General features: G+C 43.7%; 1 protein-coding gene and 1 long non-coding RNA gene across 2 annotated transcripts; both read right to left on the reverse strand.

Moving 5' to 3' along the window:
• Nucleotides 1-423: 423 nt before the first annotated feature.
• Nucleotides 424-3971, reverse strand: LOC125541556 (probable leucine-rich repeat receptor-like protein kinase At1g35710). The gene is made up of 2 exons (XM_048704935.1): nt 921-3971; nt 424-837 (listed from the first exon to the last, which is right to left on the reverse strand). Exons 1-2 carry the CDS (start codon nt 3943-3945, stop codon nt 485-487), a joined length of 3378 nt encoding a protein of 1125 aa, XP_048560892.1. The 5' UTR covers nt 3946-3971; the 3' UTR covers nt 424-484.
• A 5387-nt stretch (nt 3972-9358) lies between these two features.
• Nucleotides 9359-10299, reverse strand: LOC125508562. The gene is made up of 2 exons (XR_007283782.1): nt 9600-10299; nt 9359-9514 (listed from the first exon to the last, which is right to left on the reverse strand). It is a non-coding gene; the product is annotated as an uncharacterized LOC125508562 (long non-coding RNA).
• Between the last annotated feature and the right edge of the window lie 8309 nt (nt 10300-18608).

The following is an 18608-nucleotide window of genomic DNA, read 5'->3' on the forward strand; positions in this document are numbered from 1 at the left end:
TGTGGTAATTTTCCTTTTTTACGCACCCAGCTCGTTTACATTCATTTGTTCCTGTTTACGCATCGACCACTTGATCATTGTGATTTTTCCTGCTTGGTCCAAGGTATTTTACCTTGATTCCTAGAGAACAATAAAGCATGACCGCTGATATCACGCCAGTTAGTAGATAAATGTAGAAACATTAATACATCGTATCAAGTACCCTTGTAGAATGTAGAGAATAGCATAAACAACGTGTCGTATGTGGGTATTATGTCTAAACAAATATAACATAGACACTGCATACATTTTACAAGCACCCCACAAAACAAATTATATTTGTGCATTGTCAGAAATCAGCAAGCGAGTAAACAAAGAAATATCAAGAACACGGGACACCAATTTTTACGCGGAAAACCCTTGCGGGAAAAAACCACGGGCACATGATGGTATCTTTTACTATATCAGGAGAGTGGCTACAAATACATGGGCATACAATGAGTCATCAACTCATCCTTACTTGCTGTAACGTAAGTGCGCTGAAAGGCACAGAACATGAACTGGAGGAGGGTCGCTCGATGAGCAATTGGTATGCCTCCCGCATGCTTGGCCTTGCTTGTGGAGAAGATTCCAAGCAAGAAAAGGCCAGTTTGATAAGCAGAGATAACCTATTCTCTTTTGTTGTTGGTGTTGTCAGTCGTTGGTCCAGTATATCTTTCAGCAGTATGACTTGTTCTCCGTTTGACAAAGTACCGTCTAATAGATCCCTTGGATGCTTCCCCATCACTAGCTCTAGCACAACCACTCCAAAGCTATAGACATCGCATTTCTCTGTCACAACAGACGTGTACGACAATTCTGCACAAAATAAAAACATTAGAATTCCTTCAGATGAGTCCTTCTGACATGAGAAGAAAGATTATAGTAGTACTAGTACATACCAGGAGCTATGTAGCCATACGTTCCTGCAAGTGCACTCCAGTTTGATGAATCAGGCTTAAGAATCCTTGCTGTGCCGAAATCCGAGACAAAAGCCTTGAAGGTTGTATCAAGTAAGATGTTGTTGCTTGTGATATCTCGATGGATTATAGGTGGACTGCATTCGTGGTGCAAATAAGATATTGCTTGAGCCACATCATTTGCAAGAGCAATTCTCTTGTGCCAATCTAGTTCCGTTGCTAGTTCCTCATTTTCCAATGTCCTGTGGAGGCTTCCCTGCTGAATGTAGTCATAGACAAGAAATTTATATGCTGGATGGGAGCAGAATCCATACATTTTGACAATACTTCGTTGTCGGATCTGTGATAAGATTTCCATTTCACTGTGAAACCTTCTCTGGTCATCCAACTCTTCTTCAGTCTGATAAAGCTTCTTTACAGCAACTAGCTGCCCGTCTTGGAGTCGTGCCTTATAGACTTTGCCGTATGCTCCTGTTCCAATGATGTACTTATCATCGAAGTCCTCTGTTGCCCTTACAATGTCGTCAAATGCTAATCTTCCATCAAAATTCCAAACAGAGAATAGCTCCCTTCCTTGAGAAGTAACATTTTCTTGAGGTTTTCTCTTGTTACGATTAAGCATTATTATGACAACAACTGCAGCAACAATGCTCAAACCCACAACAAGAAGAATTGGCAAAAGCAAACCAAGTATCTTCCGTTTATGGTGACCAGCTACTGGAGTTGAATAACAAGGAGGCAAGCCAGAGAGGTTACCGCATAGACCTTTATTGTGAAGAAACCAACTTGTTGAAGCATTTTGGAGTAGCCGTGTTGTTGGTACTGGTCCTTCCAAGTCATTGTACGACACATCGAGTGTTGAAAGGCTCAACATGCTTGCGAAGGAGGATGGAATGCTGCCACCAAACTGATTATGTGATAAATTCAGAAATTCTAGGATCTCCAACTTCCCAAGTTGTTGCGGCAACACACCACTGAAATTATTGTTGCTGACATCTAACATGGTCTGCAGGCCTGCTAAATTTCCAATTGCATCTGGCAAACTCCCACTGAAGTTGTTGTTGTTGATCTTGAAGGACTGTAGTTTCATGGTCCCTAGTTCCTCAGGTATTGATCCACTCAGTTTATTCATAGATATATCAAGGTATCCTAGATTGCCAAGCTTTTCTATCTGTGTAGGTATGGATCCAGATAGTTGGTTTGATGACAAGTTCAGTCCATATAGGTTTGCTAAAGTGTAGATTTCTGGTGGAATCTCACCACTGAGATGATTAGAGTCGAGTCTTAGTTCTTCTAGTCTGGACAATTTTGAAAGGATTGGAGGTATGGAACCAGTGATGTTATTTTTTTGGAGATGTAGTACCGTTAGTTGGGTACATGCACCTAAACTTTGTGGGATCTGCCCAGAGAGTCTAGTCGATGACAAGATCATCCATATGAGTTGTGGATACACACCGAAATCGTGAGATATATCTCCTGTTAGTTGGGTTTTCTGAAGGATAATTTTAACCAAACTCGTACATGTCTTTAAACTCCTTGGAATGGGTCCACTAAACATATTATAATGAACAGTGAGATGTTGAAGTCTCCCACCTGAACATATATTTGTGGGTAAAGGTCCTGAAAGTGAGTTGTTAGACACTGCAAGTTCAACAAGGTTGGTGAGATCTCCTAATTCTTTAGGAAGAGCACCTGATAATTTGTTATCAAAGAGTTTTATTGATTGGATACTTTGCAACTTCCCAAAAGTTTTTGGTATTGAACCTATAATTTGGTTCTGAGGCAAGGATAAATATTTTAGGTTCATCAGATTGCCAATTTCCTGGGGGATGGAACCGCTTATCTGATTTGTAGCGAGGGCAAGTCGTACTAGCTTGGTTATATTTCCTAAGCTGCCAGGAATAGAGCCAGATATTTGGTTCTCATCCAATTCTAAATCCTGGAGATTCAGCAAGTGGCCCAATTCTAAAGGTATTGGGCCTGTAATTTGATTTCTATATAGAACAAGTAGATTGAGCATAGTGAGATTCCCTAGTTCTGGGGGTATTGAACCTGTTATTTGATTTGTGCAGAGAGCAAGTTGGCTTAGCATGGCGAGGTTGCCTAGTTCTGGTGGTATTAGACCTATGATTTGATTTTCATGTAGAAAAAGTCGGTTCATCTTAGTGAGATTGCTTATGGAGATTGGAATTGGACCTGAAAAATTATTTGAACTAAGATCAAGACTTCGTAGATGGACCAGCGTGCCTAGTTCTTGGGGTATAGGCCCTGAAAGTTGATTACCATACAGGTGCAAAACATTCAGTTGGGTCATATTTCCAATGATTTTTGGTATCATGCCGCTTATGGTGTTGTTGCTTAGCTGCAGAAGTTGTAGGTTGACAAGCCTTCCAATGTCCTCGGGAATGGGACCTGATATCATGTTTTGGTGAATGACAAGTTCAGTTAACATTGTTAGGTTACCCAGAGACGCAGGGATATGTCCCGTGAGTCTGTTGAATGAGAGAGCAAGCAACATGAGACTTTGCAGGTCACCAATCTCATGAGGAATTTTCCCTGTGAACTGGTTCTGCTGAAGGGTAAGTTTCGAAAGTGCAGACAGGGAGCTGATACTAGCGGGTAGTGCACCATGGAGACTATTGTTATGAAGGTCAATATATGTGATGAATGGAAGAGCTGAGAAGTTGAGCTCACCAAGCTGGCCATGGATGCCAGCATCTGGCAGGGAGATGTTGGTCACCACCCAGGGCATGCGGCGGCCATGTGGAATAGCCGTGCACATGATGCCCGTCCAGTTGCAGGGGCTGGTGTTTTCCTGCCAAGAACTCATCTGCAGCGGTGGGCTTGCAAGTGTTGCTTTCCAGTGGAGGAGGGCCATGTGTTGAGACCTCAGAGAGATCCCTCCATGGCGCACGGCATGTGCTTCTTGCGGTGGAAGGAGGCATGGCAGCATGAGCACCATGCAGAGGTAGAACAAAGGTCCCATTTTGCTGCCTAGTGTTTGCATGTTGTGTTTGGTTGGGGGATGTGTGATTCAGTAGACGTTGCAACACTATTCATAGATAAATAGTGTTATATGAGGTCCTGAGTGAACAGAACACACCTTTGGCAGCTCGTACTGGGCAACCTGTTTCTCTTCAAGTCATGAGTGTCGCCATCTTTGCCTGCTGGATGCCAATTAGCTCTTTTTTTGGACCACATGTCGTGCTGGAAGTCATGTATTTGAGGAAACACGCGACAATAGCTGCATCTTTTGTGGAAATCAAGGCTTGTACAAACCAAGCAGCATCTTCACCACACAAGTTGAAGCAAGAAAAAAAAAATCCAAGCTCAGGTTGGTGCCAATTAATCCCATAGAGGAACGTAGACAGGCACCTAACCTAGCTGAAACAAGTCTTGTTGGAAGTCCCCCGGAAAATGAGGCAGTGTCTGCAACTTGTGGAACTCAAAGCAATTGTACAAGCAAGCAGCCTCTTGAGTTCTTGACCACACAAACTGAAGAAAAATTTCAAACTCAAGTGGGTACTCATCCGCCGAAATTCTGACTGACTGTTGTTTGCAGGCTATTTTCCATTGTCTATTATGACTGACTATTGTCTCAGCTGCTGAATTTGCTGCAGAGACACCTAACCTGCCAGTGTCGGCTGAGACAAGTCTTGTTGGAAATCCTGTACTTGTCGGTGGGAAAATGAGGCAGTGGCTGCAATTGTGGAATTCAAATCAATAGTACAAGAAGCAAGAAGCATCTTGACCACACAAACTCTAGAAAAATTCCAAGCTCAGGTGGGTACTCGATCCGCCGATTCTACTACCATCGCTTTCTGTATGCCTGCCTGCCCATGGTGGGCTCCCATTGCATGGTTGGTTGGTACTGTTATGATATCTTGCTGTTCTCGAATATCGCTTTCTGCTTTTTGTTGCTTGGGTTTTTTGTTTGTTTCACACATTATCATTCTCCTCATTCCATCCTATTGAGAAGTAAGAATGTGGCTGCATTTAATGTTCCAATGCTTCCACTCCCTCCGTTCCTAAATATAAGTCTTTGTAGAGATTCTACTGTGGACTACATACGAAGCAAAATGAGTGAATGTATACTCTAAAATGCATCTATATACATCCGTATGTGGTTCATAGTGGAATCTCTAGAAAGACTTACATTTAGGAACGGAGGAAGTACTTGTGCATGCCTAATACAAACTGCATGCCTAACCGAAGGTGCCAATATTTGGACATTGCCTGAAACTGTACTAGTAGTAGTAGATTATTTGCTGTTCCATGTGAATCTCTTATGAGTAGATACATACACACATGGATTTAAGCTTGCCTGTCGACAAGATTTTGTTGTTTTGGAACTCGACGATTGTCCAGACTATTATGTTAGCTGCTGAATTTGCTGCAGAGGCAGGTAGGTATTCCTAGCTGAGTGAAGCAAGCACTGGATTCCCAAGGTTGGCGATTTAGTTTCAAGCACTGCAATTCCCAAGCCTGGATTTAGACGAGAGATCTGCAAGCCAAGCCAAGCATACACATTGGTTGAAACCCTGACATGAACTCACCTGGCCAGACAACTACCTGCGAGCTGCTTGGTTGGAGACCTGGAGCTTCCACCCATTATTGTTAGCATATTAATCCACTTCCTGTTCCGTGCCTATCGCCTTCTTTTTGTATCTTGTAGTATCATTTTACTTGCATTTCTATGTTTCGAGGCTCAAGTCACGAACCAAACAATCATGTCTCAAGCATGGCTGTGAGGCAAAAATCATCGAAGACTCTGGCTACTCTCAGGCTGCCATATTTTTCAGGCACACTACTCAGGTCAAACAGCTCCTCGGTTCAACTAAAAGCGCAAACCTTTAAGGCACCTCCTACCAAATCGGGCAAGATTCATGTGTGGGATCATGCTACTTGAGGATAAATGATTGAAAGTCTTGCTTCTATATTTCTTCCTGCTCGCGTTCTGACGAGGGGAGAGGGGCAAATGTTGGAGCACAGGGATGTGCAGTGGGTGGGATAATGAGGTTGCAAAAATGTTGCTTGAGAGCACATGATCTGTATCAGTCATCTGTCTGGCTGTAATTTTCTGGGATGTAGTTTTCTCTGGTTCACACAACATGTTTGTAATTGAGTTGGAAGCTTAAATTGCTGAACTGGATAATATTACATCGTGTTCAGGAAGACATCACAGAGGGATAATTCAGTTAATCGATAATAATAATAGATATTACAATTAAAACTGCCCCTCTAGATGGACATTGCAGTAAACCGAACAACTAAGGCTATACGTCGGGATAGCCTGGATTGCTTATTTCAAAATTGTTTCCCAACCTAAAACTTCGAACTGTTGTTCTGACCATCTTCATCTTGCATCATATACTCCTCGCTCTCTTGCCAATATGATCAAAGGTACCGCTGGTTAGGGAGCCCAATGTAGCATTCACTGAACGCCTACACATTAATGTCAAGCGTCAGCTTGATGGTTTGTCTGCAGCTAGCAGGCGTGTTCGGAGTTCGGACTGAAGTATATTGCAGTCTTTTCTCGATTAACACCCTGGACCGAGGCAGCCCCATATATCTGCAGAACTACAAAGAAATGAGAAAATAAGGCAGTTTTAGCTAACATGTAGAACCAAGGGTGACAGGAAATCGTTAAGTGACACACATCACAGATGGGCAATGCTCTAGGCGACTCTGTGCTTCAGATTTGAAAGGCCGTGTTTGAGAAAGAATCTCCAAGAGTTGGTGCTAGAATTAAAAGGTGACGTACTCTTTTGAATGTATTTGTCTGGAGCAAGCATGTACAAGTCATGGCGGGGCAGTCGCCATCTCCTTATCACATTGTCTGGACCAAGCAACATGTACAAGCATGGCCAGTAGCTGTTCCTGCTAGCAGACAGACGACGATGCTAGATTTCTGCTACCAGACATAAACTTCGCTGCAATGGGACGTGGAGTTTCTACACCTAGGCACAAATGCTCCTGGTGTGAACAGTAAAATTTAAAAACAGAAAAAAATAATAAAAAATTTCTGTTTTTTTTGTGGCATACTTTATGAAATGTTTGTTGTGCGTGGAAAATTTCAGTACGAAATCACATTGGTGTAAGGCGTGGTAAAAAAATAAAGTTGATGCTCTTGAAATGTTATTTCCAAATGCATTTTGAAGCTCTCATTTTTTACCATGACTTCCATCAATTTGATTTCGTGATGAAATTTTGCATGCACAATAAACATTTCTTAAAGTATTCCACACAAAAATTTCAGAATTTTTTGATTTTTTTTCTATTTTTGGATTTTACTGTTTGCACCTGTAGCATTTGTGCTCGTGTGTAGAAAGATACTTTTGCCTGCAGTGGCCTGTTATATTTCACGTACGTGATTGGCGAGGAGCTGTCATGGTTGATTGGCCGGTCCTTTTCCAGAAACATCAATGGCAGAAACATGTATCACGACCAGACACTAACAGTAAAAAGATGCATCACAGAGAGATAATTTAGTTAATCGATAATAATAAATACTAGATAGACATTGTGGTAAGCTGAACAATGAATACTGCAAATAATTAATCTGGCAACTAGCTTATGGTCACTAACACATGACACCGCACAAATGCTCGTATCGCAAATGTATTTGAGTTACACAAGACATTCTCGAAAGAAAGAAAAGTCCCAGAAATGTAACGCAGATATGAACCAACTACGGACAAGATATTGATGAAAAGTGCACCCATGGGAGACATAATTCAGTTAATCTATGGAACATCCACACAATTCAGTCACATAAATTGCGTATGAACTATGAAATCACTGTGAAATTCAGTGCTTATATTAAGCAAGCATGGTGGTGGACATTGGCCTGAGGCCATCTTTCCGCCGCCAAGGGTCGGTAAGTAGACTGGGTTTTCCATAGTTTGTATTTTATGCCTCTTGAAGAAGACTTGATTGGCTTATATGGAGGTTTGGAGCCTTTAGGATGTTGAACGGTAAAAGCTGGACACAAATTAATTTATACGGGGCTGGATCACTCTTCTGTTTCCTCAATGTGACTACACATTTTTGAATGTACTCCCTCTGTTCCAAATTGCTTGTCGTGGTTTTAGTTCAAATTTAAACTAAAACCACGACAAGTAATTTGGAGCGGAGGGAGTATTAGTTTGGAGGACGAAGCATGCCTGTACAAGTTGTGGCGGGCCAGTCACTATCTCATCACTCAACAGGAATATACGTTCTTTAGTATTTTGATGGAATAATCAATTCGTATATGCATGTAGGAGGAACCCGAGTTGATATGCACGATGAAAGATGCAAAACTTGCGGCAAGCAGACATTTATAACCACATGAACATAGTACAAATGTATATATTATAGTTACACGAGACATAGCACATACAACACGCATGCCATTTATTTAACCACCCAACATAGGTATTACAACACCACCACGCTCTTATCCACATCTCCTGACTGCAGGCACGAGAGCCACACATACCATAGTTCACATTCGTGTATAGTGGTAGCTTGAGAAAGAAAGCATGCGACCACAGCGTACATATATAGTCGTTCCAACATTTTAGGGTTGATGCATGCATGGGAGGGCTTCAAGCAGGAGGCGTTGGGCGCTTCCAGCAGTAGGGGTACTGGCACCTGCAACCGCTGCGAAAGCAAAGACCAGAGTAGCACATCTCACCCCCACAGGCAGGTACTGTCTCCCACCGTTGTCTTCAGGATGAGACATATGAACTCATCCCGAGGTATATATTATTGGAGCAGAGAGGGGAAGGAGAAGAATCAGTGAACACTCAGGATATTTGCGTCGTGTAAAATGTTGCAACTTTTCTGCTTTGCTTTGTTCTCCTCTTTATTTAAATAGCTCATTAGCTCAATTAACTACATAAGGATCCTATTCGTGCACCATGATCAAGCTTCATGGACGTGCCATCCTACTTCCCTTGATCAAGCTTCATGGACGTGCCATCCTACTTCCCTTGATCATGCCTCAAGTTCTAAGCCGCTACGGCCAGTACTCGTGCCATCCCATGAGCCGATCGTGACAACATGCAGCTATTGATCCGGCCATGTCATGAACACGCTCACGCTGCATAGACCGGTTCTTATTTTTGCCAGAAATAAAACCTAGAGATGACACGACATGATTACATACTTCAACATATATAGGTGGCATATGAGTGACTCGAGGAAAAACGGAAACCTAAATCAGCTTCCGCTACGATAGAACCTGGCTTCTCACTAAAATTCAGATCATATATCAACAAGAACCCCTTACTTGTTGTCAGTGGTGGAGCCAGGATTGGAGCAAGCCCTGGGCCCAAAAAAAGTTTGCCCCAAGAAAAATATTTAATGTCCATAAGGCTCTTAGCTACCATAAAAGAAACCCCATACAAAATATGGCTCAAATGAACAAAAAATTTAGAATTTAAGCTCAATGCTTAATGGTACAAAAAATTAGATAAAACATGTCAAGCACTACAAAGAACATTATGTGATAAAAAAAATACCAAATCAATGATTTGCTTCATCAGTGCGTCACCTAAACTCATCATCGCTGGAAGAAGAGCCAACACCTTGAAGACATGAAAAGCAAAATTTCATATGAGAAGGCTAGATATCAAGTGAAAGAATTATCATTGATACAAATCTAAAACTTACCACTTCGACGGGGTAAAAGCCCTTTGCGAGACATATATGATTGAAATCGATATACAATATCATCATCGTTAGTACATGCAAATATATCTAAAATGATAGGTGTGGACACCCTCGTTGCAGACACCGGTGAAAAAAATCTCTTCATCTTGTTTTTCTACAATATGAAATGAAATTGACAATCACATCAATTCGAGTTCAACAATACACTAGATATATGACTTGATACACATACACACATTATTGCAATTAAGAGCAGTTTATATACACTGATACATAGACACACAGTAATATATACAAATGTCACACCGACGTTGTAGAACATGATACAACAGTCAAGGTACCGGGAAAGCATAAAAAAATTACCAAGGTACAGCAGTCAAGAAGCGGCAGATTGGGCGAACAGCGCACTGCGCACAGGAAGGCTGCCCAGCAGTAGCCGACACGGCGGCGAACGGCGGCGCCGGAGGCCGGCGTGAGCGCTGGAGTCTGGACTCTGTACCTCTGCCAGATTGATCTTGTGTTCGCTGGAACGCTGGAGCCTGGACTCTAATACAGACACAAGCGCTCATATACATGCGCATGTACTCACCCTTATGAAGGTACACACGCACACCCTATCCCTATCGCCGGAAATCCTGAAATAAATCCAGAAATAATGCGAACACCAGGATTTGAACCCTGGTGGGTTGGGGATACCACTGTCCACCTAACCAATTCAACCACAGGTTGATTCGCGTCTGTTTCACGAGCTGAGACAGCAAATGCCGCTCTGGGCCTTCATTTTACTGGGCTGCACCCCGGGCCTGCAGAAAATTATGCATATATAATAGGCTAGTAAAAATTCCATGCCCGGGCCTGGGCCCTAGGTGCCCGGGGCCCAGCTCCGCCCCTGCTTATTGTAGTGTAAGTGCACTGAAAGGCACGGGACATGAGCTAGAAGAGGGTCGCTTGATCAGTGTTTGGTATGCCTCCCGCATGGTTGGCCTTGCTTGTGGAGAAGATTCCAAGCAAGAAAAGGCCAGCTTGATGAGTAGAGATAACCTATTCTTTTGTGTTGTTGGTGGTGTTGTCGTTCGTTCGTCCAAAATATCTTTCACCAACATAGCTTGCTCCCCACTTGGAAAACTACCATCTAATAGATCCCTTCGATGCTTCCCCTGATAGATACTGTGGATCGATTAGGCTAGGATTCCAGCAACAGTGATAGGTATTACCTTTCCTTGTGGCTCGAGGAGCTCCAGTTGCCGGCTATGGGGCCGGTGCCGGTGTGATGGCAGAGAGTGGAGGTGGCGGTGCTTCCCATCAGCACTGCACTAACCCTAGATCGATAAGGGATTAGGTGGGGTGTACGGCGCTGTGACGAACCTCGTGATGCGAGCCGCCGGCCCCCACCTCTTTATATAGTGCAGGTGACAGGGGCCCGTCACCCATAGTGGGTTGAGCGCCCCCGATCAGGGCGCGAATCTGAGGGCCCGGTGAGCCGTTGGGCCCACACGGTGGAGATCATCCTAACATTCTCCCCCTTGATCTCAACTTTTACTTTTGACCTTATACTTTTACTTTACTCGTTTCATAATAGATCAATACATAGAACATGTTTCATCGTCACAGCTCAATTGCTGATAGAATCAGACAGACACAACGTACCTCTCTGTTTTGAAACAAATTCTTTAACCTTGGGCCCTTTTATTGTCCGGAAATTTTAGACTATACCATAAAACCCATGTCGACTGTGTGTTCTCCGAACACACTGGGCGGTAAGCCTTTAATAAACAGATCTGCAAACACTTGTCTGTTGCTTTTATGCTTCAAGCATTCCTACATAATTCCGGACTTTCTCCTTTACAACGCATAACTCTGTGTCAGTGTGTTTGGCATCAACACTTGACTCGTTGTCATAGGAGTGAAAGACTTCAAATAGTTATCGATGTTGTCAACCATTATCAACTCTGGGTACATGCCTCCTTAACCATTTTGCCTGTCCCTCAGCCTCATATCAATCTATAAAATATTTTTGCATCACATTGATGATAATTGTTTCATTCTTTGGAGCTTTTCCACGCAAAAACCTCCGAGTATGAAAGTTAGCGACAATTATGGATTTCGCTATACATTTCACAAGTCATGTCTTTGTACTCACAATCTTTGGAGAGCACTTATTTCTTTCAGCTTGAGGCCGATATCTTTGACTCCATTCCAATGATCTATATATGGACTGGACATTCCCAAAACAACCCGGATATGTGAACTGTGTCAGGGTAATGTATTGAGCTTCCAACAACTGAAGCATATGGTACCATATCCGTTTTCAATCTTTTCTCATCAACTCTTGGAACACCATAATTTCCAGCTCCATTACCCTTGACTATAAGAACAGGCGTAGGTTTTCTGGCATGCATACTTTAGAGACCTTTCTTAGCATGTCCATTCGACATCCCTAATACCCTCTTTTATTCTTTTCTTCGTGAATCTCGCTACTTATAACGAGAGACACTCTACCGAGAATATTCTTTTAACTTTGAGGACAAGAACTTCTTTTCTCCTCCTGCAGTAGGTTGACATCACCACTAGCAAGTAGGATGTCATCCACATGCACAGGATTAGGAAATGAATTTCCCATTCTATAACTTTGCCCAAATACAATTTGTTGGGGAACGTTGCAGAAAACAAAAAAATTTCCTACGGTTTCACCAAGATCCATCTATGAGTTCATCTAGCAACGAGTGATCGGATTGCATCTACATACCTTTGTAGATCACGCGCGGAAGTGTTCAAAGAACGGGGATGAGGAAGGCGTACTCGACGTGATCCAAATCACCGGAGATCCTAGCGCCGAACGGACGGCACCTCCGCGTTCAACACACGTACGGTCAGCGTGACGTCTCCTTCTTCTTGATCCAGCAAGGAGGAAGGAGAGGTTGAGGAAGATTGCTCCAGCAGCAGCACGACGGCGTGGTGGTGGTGGAGCTGCAGTACTCCGACAGGGCTTCGCCAAGCACTATGGAGGAGGAGGATGTGTTGGAGAGGGAGAGGGAGGCACCAAAGGCGTGGGGTGAGAGGTCCTCCATCTCCCCACTATATATAGGAGGGCCAAGGGGGGGGGCGCCGGCCCTAGGAGATCCAATCTCCTAGGGGGGCGGTGGCCAAGGGAGGAATCCCTCCTCCCCAAGGCACCTAGGAGGTGCCTTCCCCTTTCGGGACTCTTCCCCTCTTGAACCCTAGGCGCATGGGCCTCTTGGGGCTGGTGCCCTTGGCCCATATAGGCCAAGGCGCACCCCCTACAGCCCATGTGGCCCCCCGGGGCAGGTGGCCCCACCCGGTGGACCCCCGGGACCCTTCCGGTGGTCCCGGTACAATACCGGTGACCCCGAAACTTGTCTCGATGCCCGAAATAGCACTTCCTATATATAATTCTTTACCTCCGGACCATTCCGGAACTCCTCGTGACGTCTGGGATCTCATCCCGGACTCCAAACAACATTCGGGTTACTGCATATACATATCCCTACAACCCTAGCGTCACCGAACCTTAAGTGTGTAGACCCTACGGGTTCGGGAGACATGTAGACATGACCGAGATCGCTCTCCGGTCAATAACCAACAGCGGGATCTGGATACCCATGTTGGCTCCCACATGCTCCTCGCTGATCTCATCGGATGAACCATGATGTCGAGGATTCAATCAATCCCGTATACAATTCCCTTTGTCAATCGGTATGTTACTTGCCCGAGATTCGATCGTCGGTATCCCAATACCTCGTTCAATCTCGTTACCGGCAAGTCACTTTACTCGTTCCGTAATGCATGATCCCATGACCAGACACTTGGTCACTTTGAGCTCATTATGATGATGCATTACCGAGTGGGCCCAGTGATACCTCTCCGTCATACGGAGTGACAAATCCCAGTCTTGATCCATGTCAACCCAACAGACACTTTCGGAGATACCCGTAGTATACCTTTATAGTCACCCAGTTACGTTGTGACGTTTGGTACACCCAAAGCACTCCTACGGTATCCGGGAGTTACACGATCTCATGGTCTAAGGAAAAGATACTTGACATTGGAAAAACTCTAGCAAACGAACTATACGATCTTATGCTATGTTTAGGATTGGGTCTTGTCCATCACATCATTCTCCTAATGATGTGATCTCGTTATCAATGACATCCAATGTCCATAGTCAGGAAACCATGACTATCTGTTGATCAACGAGCTAGTCAACTAGAGGCTTACTAGGGACATGTTGGTATCTATTATTCACACATGTATTATGATTTTCGGATAACACAATTATAGCATGAATAAAGACAATTATCATGAACAAGGAAATATAATAATAATGCTTTTATTATTGCCTCTAGGGCATATTTCCAACAGTCTCCCACTTGCACTAGAGTCAATAATCTAGTTACATTGTGATGAATCGAACACCCATGGAATTCTGGTGTTGATCATGTTTTGCTCTAGGGAGAGGTTTAGTCGACGGATCTGCTACATTCAGATCTGTATGGACTTTACAAATTTCTATGTCTCCATCTTGAACATTTTCACGAATGGAGTTGAAGCGACGCTTGATGTGCCTTGTCTTCTTGTGAAACCTGGGCTCCTTGGCAAGAGCAATAGCTCCAGTGTTGTCACAGAAAAGCTTGATCGGCCCCGACGCATTGGGTATGACTCCTAGGTCGGTGATGAACTCCTTCACCCAAATTGCTTCATGCGCTGCCTTCGAGGCTGCCATGTACTCCGCTTCACATGTAGATCCCGCCACGACGCTCTGCTTGCAACTGCACCAGCTTACTGCCCCACCATTCAATATATACACGTATCTGGTTTGTGACTTAGAGTCATCCAGATTTGTGTCGAAGCTAGCGTCGACGTAACCTTTTACGACGAGCTCTTCGTCACCTCCATAAACGAGAAACATTTCCTTAGTCCTTTTCAGGTACTTCAGGATATTCTTGACCGCTGTCCAGTGTTCCTTGCCGGGATTACTTTGGTACCTTCCTACCAAACTTATGGCAAGGTTTACATCAGGTCTGGTACACAGCATGGCATACATAATAGAACTTATGGCTGATTCATAGGGGATGACACTCATCTCTTCTATATCCTCTGCCGTGGTCGGACATTGAGCTGAGCTCAATTTCACACCTTGCAACACAGGCAAGAACCCCTTCTTAGACTGATCCATATTGAACTTCTTCAATATCTTATCAAGGTAGGTGCTTTGTGAAATACCTATGAGGCGTCTTGATCTATCTCTATAGATCTTGATGCCTAATATATATGCAGCTTCTCCAAGGTCCTTCATTGAAAAACTCTTATTCAAGTAGGCCTTAATGTTGTCCAAGAGTTCTATATCATTTCCCATCAAAAGTATGTCATTAACATATAATATGAGAAATGCTACAGAGCTCCCACTCACTTTCTTATAAACGCAGGCTTCTCCATAAGTCTGCGTAAACCCAAACGCTTTGATCATCTCATCAAAGCGAATGTTCCAACTCCGAGATGCTTGCACCAGCCCATAAATCGAGCGTTGGAGCTTGCACACCTTGTCAGCATTCTTAGGATCGACAAAACCTTCCGGCTGCATCATATACAATTCTTCCTTAAGGAAACCATTAAGGAATGCCGTTTTGACGTCCATTTGCCATATCTCATAATCGTAGAATGCGGCAATAGCTAACATGATTCGGACGGACTTTAGCTTCGCTACCGGTGAGAAAGTCTCATCGTAGTCAACCCCTTGAACTTGTCGATAACCCTTAGCGACAAGCCGAGCTTTATAGATGGTCACATTACCATCCGCGTCTGTCTTCTTCTTAAAGATCCATTTATTTTCTATGGCTCGCCGTTCAACAGGCAAGTCAGTCAAAGTCCATACTTTGTTTTCATACATGGATCCTATCTCGGATTTCATGGCTTCCAGCCATTTGTCGGAATCTGGGCCCGCCATCGCTTCTTCATAGTTCGAAGGTTCACTATTGTCCAACAACATGATTTCCAAGACAGGGTTGCCGTACCACTCTGGTGCGGAACATGTCCTTGTGGACCTTCGAATTTCAGTAGGAGCTTGATCATAAGTATCTTGATCATTATCATTAACTTCCTCTCTAGTCGGTGCAGGCACCTCAGGAACATTTTTTTGAGTTGCGCCATTTTCCGGTTCAAGAGGTAATACTTCATCAAGGTCTACTTTCCTCCCACTTACTTCTTTCGAGAGAAACTCCTTCTCTAGAAAGGATCCATTCTTGGCAACAAAGATCTTGCCTTCGGATCTGAGGTAGAAGGTATACCCAATAGTTTCTTTAGGGTATCCTATGAAGACGCATTTTTCCGACTTGGGTTCGAGCTTTTCAGGTTGAAGTTTCTTGACATCAGCATCGCATCCCCAAACTTTTAGAAACGACAGCTTAGGTTTCTTCCCAAACCATAATTCATACGGTGTCGTCTCAGCGGATTTCGATGGAGCCCTATTTAAAGTGAATGCGGCAGTCTCTAAAGCATAGCCCCAAAAAGAAAGCGGTAAATCGGCAAGAGACATCATAGATCGCACCATATCTAATAGAGTGCGATTACGACGTTCGGACACACCATTACGCTGAGGTGTTCTAGGCGGCGTGAGTTGTGAAACTATTCCACATTTTCTTAAGTGCGTGCCAAAATCGTGACTCAAGTATTCTCCTCCGCGATCTGATCACAGGAACTTGATTTTCCTGTCACGTTGATTCTCAACCTCACTCTGAAATTCCTTGAACTTTTCAAAGGTTTCAGACTTGTGTTTCATTAAGTAGACATACCCATATCTACTCAAGTCATCAGTGAGGGTGAGAACATAACGATAGCCGCCGCGAGCCTCAACACTCATTGGACCGCACACATCAGTATGTATGATTTCCAATAAGTTGGTTGCTCGCTCCATTGTTCCTGAGAACGGAGTCTTGGTCATTTTACCCATGAGGCATGGTTCGCACGTGTCAAATGATTCGTAATCAAGAGACTCTAAAAGTCCATCAGCATGGAGCTTCTTCATGCGTTTGACACCTATGTGACCAAGGCGGTAGTGCCACAAGTATGTGGGACTATCATTATCAATCTTACATCTTTTGGTACTCACACTATGAACATGTGTAGTATTACGCTCGAGATTCATTAAGAATAAACCATTCACCATCGGAGCATGACCATAAAACATATCTCTCATATAAATAGAACAACCATTATTCTCGGATTTAAATGAGTAGCCATCTCGAATTAAACGAGATCCGGATACAATGTTCATGCTCAAAGCTGGCACTAAATAACAATTATTAAGGTTTAAAACTAATCCCGAAGGTAAATGTAGAGGCAGCGTGCCGACGGCGATCACATTGACCTTGGAACCATTCCCGACTCGCATCGTCACCTCGTCCTTCGCCAGTCTCCGCTTATTCCGCAGCTTCTGTTTTGAGTTACAAATGTGAGCAACCGCACCGGTATCAAATACCCAGGAGCTACTATGAATACTGGTAAGGTACACATCAATTACATGTATATCACATATACCTTTCGTTTTGCCGGCCTTCTTGTCCGCTAAGTACTTGGGGCAGTTCCGCTTCCAGTGACCACTTCCCTTGCAATAAAAGCACTCAATCTCGGGCTTGGGTCCATTCTTTGGCTTCTTCCCGGCAGCTTGCTTACCGGGCGCGGCAACTCCCTTGCCGTCCTTCTTGAAGTTCTTCTTACCCTTGCCTTTCTTGAACTTAGTGGTTTTATTCACCATCAACACTTGATGTTCCTTTTTGACTTCTACCTCTGCTGATTTCAGCATTGCAAATAATTCGGGAATGGTCTTTTCCATCCCCTGCATATTGAAGTTCATCACAAAGCTCTTGTAGCTCGGTGGAAGCGACTGGAGGATTCTGTCAATGACCGCGTCATCCGGGAGATTAACTCCCAGCTGAGTCAATCGGTTATGTAACCCAGACATAGTGAGTATGTGCTCACTGACAGAACTGTTTTCCTCCATCTTACAGCTGTAGAATTTGTCGGAGACTTCATATCTCTCGACCCGGGCATGAGCTTGAAAAACCATTTTCAGCTCTTCGAACATCTCATATGCTCCATGTCTCTCAAAACGCTTTTGGAGCCCCGGATCTAAGATGTAAAGCATGCCGCACTGAACAAGGGAGTAGTCATCAACACGTGTCTGCCAAGCGTTCATAACGTCTTGGTTCTGTGGGACGGGTGCGTCACCTAGCGGTGCTTGTAGGACATAATCTTTCTTGGCAGCTATGAGGATGATCCTCAGGTTCCGGACCCAGTCCGTATAGTTGCTGCCATCGTCTTTCAGTTTGGTTTTCTCTAGGAACGCGTTGAAGTTGAGGACTACGTTGGCCATTTGATCTACAAGACATATTGTAAAGATTTTAGACTAAGTTCATGATAATTAAGTTCATCTAATAAAATTATTCAATGAACTCCCACTTAGATAGACATCCCTCCAGTTATCTAAGTATAACATGATCCGAGTTGACTGGGCCGTGTCTGATCATCACGTGAGACGGACTAGTCAACATCGGTGAACATCTTCATGTTGATCGTATCTTCTATACGACTCATGCTCGACCTTTCAGTCTTCTGTGTTCCGAGGCCATGTCTGTACATGCTAGGCTCGTCAAGTCAACCTAAGTTTTTGCATGTGTAAATCTGTCTTACACCCGTTGTATGTGAACGTTAGAATCTAACACCCAATCATCACGTGGTGCTTCGAAACAACGTACTGTCGCAACGGTGCACAGTTAGGGGAAACACTTTCTTGAAATTATTATGAGGGATCATCTTATTTACTACCGTCGTTCTAAGTAAACAAGATACAAAACATGATAAACATCACATGCAATCAAATAATAATAGTGACATGATATGGCCAATATCACATAGCTCCTTTGATCTCCATCTTGGGGCTTCATGATCATCTTGTCACCGGCATGACACCATGATCTCCATCATCACGATCTCCAT

Source organism: Triticum urartu, chromosome 1, assembly GCF_003073215.2.
Source record: "Triticum urartu cultivar G1812 chromosome 1, Tu2.1, whole genome shotgun sequence".
Lineage (NCBI taxonomy): Eukaryota > Viridiplantae > Streptophyta > Magnoliopsida > Poales > Poaceae > Triticum > Triticum urartu.